The following is a 12,649-nucleotide window of genomic DNA, read 5'->3' as shown; positions in this document are numbered from 1 at the left end:
CAGCATTCTGGGAATCAGAGTATTATTATTAGGAATTCTACCTGGAACTCCTGAATGTTCTCTGAAGCACTAAATAAAAGCACAGCTGCCTTTATTATTGGATGGAGAAGAGTCAGTGAAAGGAGATGGAGAACTCAGAAGTTGTCACAAAGTCTTAACCTGGTTCTAACTTAGGGTCCATATTGAGCCTCTGATTTGGCTGTGAATTGATGCAAAGGAGAATAAAAATGACAAGAGACCACCCATTGCAAAGTATCTTCCTTCAAAAAGGATACAAATACACATGCTAGCTTTGCAGAGAGAGTTAAATTGAAAGAAATAGCAGCTACTGTAAGCAGTCATTCTTAGCAAAGCATTTCTATAAAGAAACAAATTAGGATGCTGCATATAGACCAGATTGAAGCATTTGCCTTGACGTGTGTATATATCTTGGCACATCTGCCACCACTATTACCTCATAAATTATATTGTTGTTGTTATGGTGAAAATATGAAAGCTCTGCTCTCACAGCAACGTTCGAGTGTACAATACAGTATCATTACGGGTACAATACAGTAGTGTTAACTTCAGTCACCATGATGTACCTTAGATCCTTGAACTTATTCATCTTATAACTGACATTCTGTATCGTCTGACCAACATTTCCCTATTTCCCCCATCTCTCAGCCCCTGGCGACCATGCCATTCTCTGTTCTATGAGTTCAATGTTTTCAGATTCCACATCTAAGTGATATCACATAGTAGCTGTCCTTCTCTGTCTGACTTATTTCACTCAGCATAACGCTCTCAAGGCCCATCCATGTTGTTGCAAATGGCAGGATTTCCTTTTATTTTTAAGGTTGAGTAACATTCCATATATATTGACCATTGACGTCACTGATGGATACTTAGGTTGTTTCCATGTCTTGGCAATTGTGAATAATGTTGCAATGAACATGGGAGTGCAGGTATCTCTTCAAGATAGTGATTTCATTTCCTTTAGATATATACCCAAAAGTGGGATTGCTGACCTTTATTGAAATGTTCCAAAATACCTTTTGGAAATGCAGTTTAAATGCTATATTGAGGCTTTATCAGTTAATCAGTAAAGCTCTAATGTTTTTTTTGTCCCATAAAACCAGTGGGTGATTTAATAATTTTAAAAAACCCTCCAATTCCTATATTTCAGGGGCACCACCTTCTTTGTCTAGTCTCCTCCCCTGCTGACTCCCAATAACTTCCCAGATTTGAGGGTGGTGTCCTCAATCTAATTTACTGATTAAGTCATCAGTGATTCTCTCTCTTCTTCTGGGACCCTCATGATGGGTAGATTGTTTTCACTTAATAGTGTCCTGTAAGTCCTGTAGGTTTTCTTCATTCCTTTTTTAAAAAAATATTTATTTATTTAGGCTGTGCCAGGTCTTAGTTGTGGCATGTGGGATCTTCATTGCAGCGTGTGGGATCTTTAGTTGTGGCATGCAGACTCTTTAGTTGCGGCATGCAAACTCTTAGTTGTGGCATGCAGGGTCTAGTTCCCCAAACAGGGATCGAACCCAGGCGCCCTGCGTTGGGAGTGCGGAGTCTTACCCACTGGCCCACCAGGGAAGTCCCTTCTTCATTCCTTTTTATTCCTTTTTCTTTTGTTCTTCTGATTGGATAGTTTCAGATGTTCTTTCTTCTACTTGGTCCACTCTGCTGTTGAAGCTCTCTACTGAATTCTTCATTTCAGTCACTGTAATCTTTAGCTCCAAAATTTCTGTTTGGTTGTTTTTTTATGTTTTCTATCTCTGTATCGAACTTCTCATTTTGTTCTTGTATTTTTCCCCTCATTTTGTTAAATTGTTTAACTGTGTTTTCTTGTAGCTCTCTGAGCATCTTAAGAACAGTTATTTTGAATCCTTTGTTGGGCAATTCTTCTATCTCCATTTCTCCATTTCTTTCAGTTGCTGAAAGCTTACTGTGTTCCTTTGGTGGTGCCATGTTACCCTGATCCTTTATGATCCTTGCAGCCTTGCACCGATGCGGTGCATTTAAAGGAGCAGTCACCTCTTCCAGACTTCATGGGGTGACTTTGGTATGGAAAGATCTTCATCTGCAGGTGGGAGCATGCTCTGACCTTGGGTCTACTGGTGCAGGGTGCTAAACGCAGGATTGGGCGGTGGGGGTGATGTGTCATCTGCTCAGGCCACTGGGGTCCACAGCATTGACCATAGTGACTGCAAGGGCTGTTGGAGACCTCAGTGGCACTACAGGTCCAGTGGCTTGGGATCTGGGCAGGCACTGGTGATGGCTGGAATTGGTGGTGTGTACAGACTCGGTTGCAGGGGTCAACTGCAGGTGCCTATGTAGTGCCAAGTGCTCGTTTAAGACATACACATAGAGATGGGGGCAAGGGCCAGCTGCAAGGGTCCGGGCTAACTGCAGGCCCACTGGCAGCTGTGGGGGCCCTAGGCTGTCAGCACTCATTACTGTGGCTGCAAGATCACACCACGGGTGCACTGCAGTGGAGGCTGGTATCGGGAGTCAGGCTGGAGGCATGCAGGTGCACAGCTGGAGGGGCCCATTGTAGGTGAGCCTGGTGGTGCAGGCCAGTAACAGGAGATAGGGCCAGGTCTGGCCCAGAAGAGCCACGGGGGCCCTGGCGATCGGTGTGCACTCCTGTGGCTTCAGGGTCTCCCCAGGGGGTTGCCTGGCAGTGGAGGCATGAGGGTCTGGTCGGGAGCATGCAGGTGCACAGCTGGGGGGTTAGCGGCACGTGTGCGGAGTGGTGGAGGCCAGTGACAAGAGCCAGAGCCAAATTCAGGTCCACAAGCAGCTGCGAGGGCCTTGGTAGTTGGCCTGCCCTTCCGTGGCTGCAGGATCTTGCCACGGGTGTGCTTACAGCAGTAGAAGCCTGTGATGAGGGTCAGGCCGGCGGTGTGCAAGGGCACAGCTGGAGGGGCCAGCCCCAAGCACACGCACAGAAGTGAGGGTCACCCATGGGGGTCTAGGCTGGCGTCTTGTACTTGTGTGGCCTGGGCTGGCTGCTGGTGGGGATCCTGGGCCCCAGCGGGCCAGTGGGAGGTAAAGAGCAGGGAGGGACTAAGGTGGCTGGTGTCTGCGAATGTGAGCATCTGTGGGGCAAAAACCAGTGACATCTGCAGGGGGTCTGCGGCCGCTGTGCTGGCCATCAGTTACTTCGGTGGCAAAAGGTGCTGGGGTCTGCAGAGCAGGTCACAGGGAACCACAATCACTTCTGCTGCGTGGCTGATGCTGGTAGCCCTTGCTCTTTTTCCTTGTTCCTCCCCATCTCTGGGTGGGGTGAAACCCAAGTGGGTCCTTTGCTCAGTGCCCCAAAAGGCTGGGGAAGCTGGCGGCTCACCCCACTCTCCCTTTCTTGGTGAGGGGAACTCCTTCTAGTTGGGGAGGTTCACTCTTGGCCCTGAGCAGTGCTGGCCTGGGGAACGGATGACGCAGGCAAAATGAAGCCCTTCTTCCTTCCCTTTTTGTGCAGTAGTCTCAGGTTCTTTGCTCCACTGTGTTGCTGGAGTTTCTTAAGTGGACTCCTGAGCTCTCTTTGATCATGGATCACTGTCTAATTGTTGATCTTCCTGGGTGATGGGGGCTGGGGTCTCCTACTTCGCCATCTTGGTCACATCACCCCAACATATATCACCATCTTGACTTTCACTATAATTATTCTTAAAGTTACAGCATCCAGTGCCCCAGCAGCTGGGAGAGCTTGGGAAATCACTGGGAACAACCCACTGTCTGTACTGAGATGGAAACTAAGACTCAGGAGGATCTACTTTCCTCAGGTCATGATCTCACTTGCTAGTCACACTTAAGACTAGAGGTCAGGCACTAGGGTAAAAAAAAAAATTCACTCTCATCCTGCTTTTCCAGCTGGTCAGATCTTGCTCAGCTCCTACTTAAATTACTCTGACCACAATTCAAGATTATTTCGCTGACTGAAAGGGCACTAAGAAGAGTCTGCTTTTAAACTGAATCCTTTATTAGGTCGATAAGGCGTGCACAGGGAACAGAGCAAGCCAACGAGGTCCCTTAGAGTGTGCTGGCCCCTGAGGTGAAACCCAGGTTCGTTTTCCTGTCTCTAAACCCAAGGGGACTTGTGTGCAGCAGGTCAGACTGTTGATGCAACAAGGTAGCTACAGAAGTAGGAAGTACCTGGCAGGAAGTAGATGGGTGGATAACAATATTTATTTTCTAAAGAGCTACTGGATTGAGTCATTAGAACTTGTATTTATTAAAAAATTTGCTTTCCATTTTGAGGCTTGTCCCCAGGGCTTTCTGACATTTTATGGCTCTCCCCCTTTCACCCACACACCCAGTCACCACTCAGTCATTTCAGCAAGAGAGAAGGGAAGCTCTGATGGGGAGAACACAAAATAGCTGACATATTTGGGGTATGTACTATGCTCTCCTCCATAGGGTCTGCCAGGAATTCAGTCTGTGCCCGAGTGACACCCCACACCCCCTGCAGGACAACAATAGAAGAATGACAGGCTTCTCTGTTCTCGGTTTTCCAAGTCTCCTTCACATCCACATGGCACTCATATAACACAGAAGAAAAGTAACGCCACGTTGAAAATGAATGCATGGTAAAAAGAAGTCAGTCTACATCTTGTTTAAAATAAGACAGCCTTTCAGAACAGGGAGGCAAAAGGTCATAGAAGCTAAGTGTATACTGAATTCGCCTATGTCCAGTATTCCGTATGTCTGATGCTTTTATCCAGAAGTGTTTGTATGTTTTCATCCTGGCCCTCCCCTGTGACACCATGTGCCCCTTTAAGGTGGGACCTGATTCTCCTATACCCTGCCCTCCTCCCACTGTACCAAATACAGTAAGTAAGTGTTTGATAAATGATGCAAAAATGACTGACAAGCAATTTTGCTGTTCTGGTGATTGATGATTGCATCAAAAGAGGGAGAAATGAGGTCATTTCTAATCCACACACTCAGTTAAACCCCAGCTGGATATCCAGGTATAGCTCTTCAAGCTTCTCTTTTTGCCTTGGCTCCAGTACCCCTCTTTGCTCTTCACAAAAATTCTCCCAATTCACAAGTGACCCGTTAGCTCTCTTGGTAACCAAGTGGCATAAGCAACGATTCTCTAACTTTTATTGTTAACAACTACTTTAAGCACCCTGTACTCAGTGGAAGACCCCTGCCATTTAAAACAACAGTTCTAGCATACTGGTGATGGTTTCTTAGCAAATACAATGCAAGACAATGCAATGAGACCTCTCTTCCATTTACTTCCCCAGTCAGACAGTCTTGCAGGGGGTCAACCTTCAACTTCCTTCATTCCTCCTCTCCAGGAACCTTGTTTCTTTTACGTTACATACATGGTTTTCAGGTTTAATAGTTACCAAGAAAAAGAAGTCCAGGTCTCCTGCTAAATACTCATGGCTGGGCTGTCTTTGGGTCAGAGCACACAGCAGACAAACTACCCATCGGCTTCACGAGGGTAGGGGAAGTGTCTTGTCGTCTTGCTCTGTTAATCGGCTATGTCTGGCCCACAGTGGGCACTCAATCATCATTTACGGATTGAGGGAATACATGCAGGGAATAATAAAGTAGTGAATCCAGGAACTACGGGAATCAAGTTCAGGTTACTGGGCCGGTTTTAGAAACGTGGAGATCAGGATTCTTGGAAAGAGGAACCAGAAGATTGTGGGAGATACAATTACAGGACAGGGAAAACTCTCTGAAACCCTTAGAGGGGAGGATGTTTATGAGACCACATTTCGCTCTTACATGAAATGCTGAAAAAGAAAATCCCTGGTTAGAAGTTTAATGTTAACTGGAGCTCTGAGTTATACAGGCATGCCTCATTTTATTGTTCTTCGCTTTATTGCTCTTTGCAGATATTGCTTTTTTTTTTACAAATTGAAGGTTGGTGGCAACCCTGCATCAGGCAAGACTATCGGCACCATTTTTCCAACAGCCTTTGCTCACTTTGCGTCTCTGTGTCACATTTGGGTAATTCTCGCAACATTTCAAACTTTTTCATTATTGTTATATTTGTTATGGTGATCTCTGGTCAGTGATTTTTATGTTACTATTGCAAAAAGATTATGACTTGCTAAAGGCTCAGATAATGGTTAGCATTTTTAAGCAGTAAAGTATTTTTTAAATTTAAAGTATGTACATTTTAAAAGAGGTAATGCTATTGCACACTTAATAGACTATAGTATAAACATAACTTTTATATAAACTGGGAAACAAAAAAATTCCTGTGACTCACATAGTTTCAATATTCGCTTTATTGCAGTGGTCTAGAACCGAACCTGCAATATCTCTGCGGTGTGCCTCTACTAGTAATGGCTGAGATTATTTCTGGTCTACTTTATGCCAACACAGTTTACAAACAATAGCTTGATCACTGCAACAACCCTTCAAGGTGGCCGTTGATTGTATTTTCAGATAGAGAAATTACATGCAGAAGGTTACATCGCCGACCTAAGTCAACCAGCTAAGCTCACCATCTGGGATTCCAACTTGATTCTAAGTTTCACTGCTTTCCCCTCCACCCACAGTGCATCACACAGAACAAGCAACATGTCAAACACCTGGCTAGAGTAATCTGTGTTTAAAAAAATTTTTTTTTTAATTGTGGTAAAAAAACACACTGTAAAATTTACTTTCTTAACCACTTTTAAGTGTACAGTTTAGTGGTGTTAACTGTATTCACACTGTTGTGTAACATCTCTAGAACTTTTATCTTGCAATATTGACACTCTATCCCATTAAACAACAACTCCCCATTTCCCTGTCCCCCAAGCCTCAGGCAACCACCATTTTACTTCTGTTTCTATGATTGTCTACTCTTGATACCTCCTGTAAGTGGGATCATACAGTATTTGTTCTTTTGTGTCTGGCTTCTGTCACTTAGCTTAATGTCCTCAAGACTCATTCATGTTGTGGGATGTGACAGGATTTTCTTATAAGGCTGAATGATATTCCACTGTATGTACACGGCACATTTTCTTTATCCATTTATCTGTCGATGGATATTTGGGTTGCTTCCACCTCTTGGCTATTGTGAATAATGCTTCAATGAAACTGGTTGAGCAAATATGGCTTCAAGATACTGCTTTCAATTCTTTGGGGGTATATACCCCAAAGTAGAATTGCTGGATCATATGCTAGTTCTATTTTTACTTTTTTGAGGAACCTCCTTACTGTTTTCCATAGTGGCTGCACCATTTTACATTCCCACCAGCAATGTGCAAAGGGGGACAGATTTGTTTTAAAATAGAATAACTGTCAGTCTTAATATCAAACTGGCCTAACAGCTCTGCCTGCAATATCAAGTAGTGATTAACTTCTTAAAAATTTAACTCAACTAAAACTCTGGACTTAGGTCTTAGTTTCTATAATTAAAGCCAGGTACTATTTAAACATGTATTAAAGATTTATAAATATGGATCATTATCCCATTTTAAGAAGAATCAACTTAGCAGTCATTTTTTTAAGAGACTACAACAAAGGAAATAAAGATAAAGCCAGGGCTGAACCAGCAACAAAAGTATTAGGAGAAGTATTCCTGCTTCCTGAAAATAAGCGTAAGCATGTACATAAGTTGCACTCTTACCCTTGTTTTGGCATCAATTTTAGCTCCTCTATCAAGCAATAGTTTTACCATATTGGCGTTTCCTCGTTTTGATGCAACGTGTAAAGGAGTGATGTCATTCTGTGGAAGAACAGAAAAAAAAGTACAGTGTTATCTTGAGTTTAACCAAAACATTGCTTCCTAAACCTTCCCCAACACATCCCCACACTTTTCTTACCTTTTTAAAAAATATCTATTGTGAACAGAATACTTCCCAACATCTCTATCTGACGGTAATTTTACTCAGAAGGAGACCTCAAAAAGGGATGAATTTTAAGAGACACACTCTGTGGGGTAGGGTCCAAGTTTATTTCGTTTGATTGACATCATTGGTGGATGAGATGGTGATAGTTTTTGTTCTAACACCCTGCACATTTAAGTCAACATGTTTTCCTGTTAATGTGTGTGATGCATACTGGCTACTGAATGGTTGACTAAGTGGCTGATTAGTCAGCTGAGACTTCCTGAAAGGAGTGTCATGTTACTCAGAGCCTGCTCTGGGTCGTCTGAGTAAAAGTTGTCAAGACAAGAGGAACTCAAACTGGGAAGTCTGTCAGTGCCCTACACGGTCACAGGGCTTCCATGCACAGTGGGCTAAAAAGTGTTCACAGGCATTTATTAGCAATCTAACAGAAAAATGACTATGTTGATTTTTTTTTTTTTAAAAACTACCGTTGAGGAATAGACATATTGTCAGGACAATCTGACATTCCAATCAAGATCCCCTGGATACCACAGTCCTTTCCTCCACTCATCTGACAGGTGCTGTGATTATTTCCAGACTGTCAAGGAAATATGTGCACATAGTGAAAACATTCTCTATTTTGGCTCCTTCTTCTTGTGTAGCAACAATATGGGTTTAAGGTCTGCAGTTCACAAAAGTCAATTACACGATAAATGAACGAGGCTCATAAGGGGTTACATTCTTGTCATGTGATGGCAGATACAATATAATAGCTACCAGGTATTGATTCATTTCCTGTGAATTATGCTGCACTGCGTTAAACTCTTTACTATCTCATTTATTTTTCATAATCCTCACAATGTCACATACAATCTGAATCACAATGACCATTTTACAGATTAGAAACAGCTGGCAAAACCAGGATTCAAATTAAAATATGACTCTTAAACTTATGCTTTTGAAAAAACGCTTTAAAATGAAAATTTTCAAACAGACACAAAGTTTGAGAGAAAGCCATAATGAGCTTCATGTACTCATCACTCTGGTTCAATAATTGTCAAACTTTTGCCAATATTATTTCTTCTATACTCCCTGCTATATTTTTCTGCCTGAAGGAGTTTAAGAGGAGAAAGAAAACCTAGGCATCATATTATTTCACCCCCAATTACTGCAACTTAATTATCTCTAACATATAAGGATATTTGTAAACAAATAATAACAATATCATTAACTTTATCTAAGTAAAAATAATTCTTTCAAAAAGCCAAGATCTGTCAATGTTTACATTCTCCCATTATCCCCAATTATCTCAGTACAGTGGTTCAGATTAGAATATCCACAACTTGCATTAGGTTGAAATGTCCCTTAAATCTCTTTTAAAATCTCCAGAGATGCCCTATTCCACCTTCTTTTTTCCATGCCCACATATTTATTGAAAAAACTGGGGAATTTATTGTGTAGTTGCATCCTCATGGAGAGTTGTTTAACACATTCTTTTGTATTTTCTATGAGCTTTTCTAGTTAAATGCTTTTAGTCATTATATGTTCTCCCATGTGAACAGCTCTTTACCTCATTATTCTCAGGTGCTAAAGTATAAATCAGTTCCACAATAACTAGTTCGTCAAGTCAAAGAAGGAGAAAGAGATCTGAGTAAAACAGGTATGCTTTAGTCATGCTGGTGGGGAGTGGACAGGACTAGTATCATTGCTCTAGACCAAGTGGTAGGCATATTTTTTCTGCAAAGGGCCAGATAGCAAGTATTTCTGGCTTTGCAGGCCATACCATCTTCATTGCAATTTGTCAGTGCTGCCTTTGTGGTGATAAAGCAGCCCCACGTGATATGCACAGAAATGGGAGTGTCTGTGTTCCAATAAAACTTTATTTACAAAAACAGCTGGTGGGCTGGATTTGGCCTGTGGGCAGTATTTGGTTGATCTCTGCTCTAGACCTATCAGCTTGTGGCTGACAGTTTCAACGGTGTGTAACAGGTGACAAAAGAGGAATTAAAACTATAGAGGCTGTGCATTGTATATGCTTTGGCCCTCTTTGGGGTGGATGATTTTGGGTATGAATGAAAGCTGGCAGAAAGAAACTTTCTGACGGTCTTGCTTGTCTCTGTTGTCTGAGTGCAAGTATGTAAATGAGTCAAGCAGCACTATGGATGAATTCTAGGCCTGAGACAGCAGATAGAGCATCAGATTAGGTCTATAGGAAACACAGTCCAACAGGAGAGCTTACCGAGCTCAGAGTGGGATATGACACAAAGACCTTATCACTCCCCAGCGTGAGTCAGGGCTGACATGCTATTTCCCTTTAAAGATGTGCCCTTGCCTGGTGGAGAAGGACTTAATTAACCTTAATCACAAGTAGGCTAATTTTAGTGAGAGGAAGAGCTCTATTTCTAATTTTGCTCTCTTCCATCCATATTCATGGACTCTATCTTACGGTGATGTGTATGTGTCAAAAGGGTGCCTTGAAATTCAAACTCCCACATTTTTCTACACTGCTCTGACCCCTCCTAGAGTAATACTTTCTATTTCTATAGCACTTAGTAAGTGTTGTAAATTACTTATGTAATTTCATTTTCACGACAATCTACTGAAGTAAGATACATATCATTAATTCCATTTGATAAGTCAACTAAGGGATAGAACTGATCATAATCTGTATATTAAGAGACAACTAATTAGAGGCAGAATCAGCATCAGAATTAAGTTTTCTAGATCCTCAGGGTGGGGTGTGTGTGTGTGGTATTTCTAGTCAGGGATCATAAAGGCTTTGCCTAAAGACTATGCTTCCATCTCTGTCAAATGGAGCTTCTGAGTGAAACACATACTTTTGTATTCCTGAATCAGGTAGTGACTGCTTCTGTCAATTAGGAACAAGTCAAAATCAAAGTGCGACCTTGGGACCAGTCCACAGGACATTTCTATTTAGATTCCTCAGTTAACCAATAAAAATCTTTTATGCTCTACTAGGCACCAGGTCCACAGCTGCATTTCCATTATACAAGCGAGTCACAAAATTATGGAATCCCAACAAATCAAAAGAGTCCAATGATGTTAAAGACAAAAAGGCTTGTTTAGGAGGACCTCATTAGTTGCTTGGGAAACGTAAATGTGTGCCTGCTTTCTGGGATGCAGTTTGGCAGTATATATGAGGAACCTTCAAATCTACAACTGAGACAGGAGATAGATGGGCCCCAGGCTGCGCAGCTGGAGTTTGTCCCCTGTGGATAGATACTCCAAGATGAACACAATGCAGGAGGGAGGAGAGCCTGAGCCATGGCCAGATAAAAGAGACCACATATTCCTCACTCTCGAGGTCAAGGAGACCTTCCCAGCTACACACGTGCAGAAAGCCTCCTGGGGGGCCAAAAAGGGAGGGCGCACATCATAGTAGGTGATGTCAACCTTCCCACAGGCCTCTGGGCTACAATCCATCTTGGCTAAGAGACGCACACGCACACACAGGGGAGGACCCCGAGTTAAACCCAATACAGACTCAGAGCCAGGCAAAGCAAGATGATTGGCCAGAGGAAACCCAGCAGAAATGCCCCATGAAAGTGATACAAACTACCACAAAGGCACGACTCTCTCTCTGAGTCTGTCTGTGTGTGTCTCTTCACATGTACTCTTTTTCCTCCTAATAACCAATTGACTTGTTTCACTACTTTCCGTCTCTTTGTGGAAACTCCTTTCTACAAAGCTGACGGGCCAGGGCCTTGTCACTGGCTACTGGCCCTCGTGATCTAGCGGCTAGGATTCAGCGCTCTCACTGCCGCGGCCTGACTTCAATCTCTGGCCAGACTGAAGTCCAGCCTCAAGCCGCTGCAGGCTGAGGCCACCCGAGATCACAACCACGTATACAAGGCAGAGGTGGGCTGCTGTGGTAGAAAGGGCAGGAATGCCGAGACAGACCCAGATCTGAGGCCTAGGCACGCTCCCTAAGACTGAAGTGGATCCAGAATGAAAGGCCCCTCAGCCCCAGCCTAACGTAACAAGCAACTGTAGCCGGCTCCTGAGGTCGGGCAGGAGCTTGGTGAGATAGAGACTCTGTGCTACAGGGATGGAGGCAGAGCTGAGCGGGGGAAGCGCACCAAGCAAGGAAAATCTCTGACGGCTGGCCCTCACCCTCAGCGTAAGGTGGTGCAGCCCCGTCTAGAGGAGCGTGAAACCTGTGATGCAAACAAAATGTAAACTCAGCTCAACTCTGGACTCAACCGGCTCGGGCTTCCACATTTACAGCCTGACAGGAGAAGACACATGCCGTTTCCAAGCAGGGATACTATTTTCCTCAGGGTCTGCATTCTATCTAGTAGAACAGGTGAACTACATGCTACAAAAGTTAGGGAGTTTAGGTCAAATGGGAACACGTGATAAGAAAACCACACTATCAGAAATGAAGCATTCGCAACCTAAATGCCTGTCAACAGAGGAATGGATAAAGAATATGTGGTACATATATACAATGGAATATTACTCAGCCATAAAAAATGAAATAATGCACTTGCAGCAACATGGATGGACCTAGAGATTATCATACTAAGTGAAGTCAGACAAAGACAAGTATCATATGATATCAGTTATACGTGGAATTAAAAAAATTGATACAAATGAACTTACTTACAAAACAGAAACAGAGTCACAGACATAGAAAACAAACTTATGATTACCAAAGGGGAAAGGTTGTGGGGAGGGATAAATTAGGAGTTTGGGATTAACATATATACACTACTATACTTAAAATAGATAATCAACAAGGACCTACTGCATAGCACAGGTAAGTCTACTCAATATTCTGTAATAACCTATATAAGAAAAGAATCTGAAAAAGAGTGAATATATTTATATACGTATAACTGAAT

At 42.9% G+C, this 12,649-nt stretch overlaps 1 protein-coding gene across 11 annotated transcripts in view; it reads right to left on the bottom strand.

Annotated features, from left to right (window-relative positions):
- ANK3 (ankyrin 3) overlaps positions 1-12,649 on the bottom strand; it is a 562,075-nt gene that overhangs the window by 58,640 nt on the left and 490,786 nt on the right. For all 11 annotated transcript variants that reach the window (XM_082407428.1, XM_082407432.1, XM_082407425.1 and 8 more), the window contains one exon: positions 7,580-7,678. In XM_082407428.1, coding sequence (XP_082263554.1) covers positions 7,580-7,678 — 99 coding nt within the window. The remainder of the gene's footprint in view (positions 1-7,579; positions 7,679-12,649) is intronic.

This window comes from Balaenoptera borealis (genome assembly GCF_965194805.1).
Source record: "Balaenoptera borealis genome assembly, chromosome: 10".
In the NCBI taxonomy this organism is placed as follows: Eukaryota; Metazoa; Chordata; class Mammalia; order Artiodactyla; family Balaenopteridae; genus Balaenoptera; species Balaenoptera borealis.
Note: the sequence above shows the minus strand (reverse complement) of the source record. Positions and strands in the feature narration are given on the sequence as shown.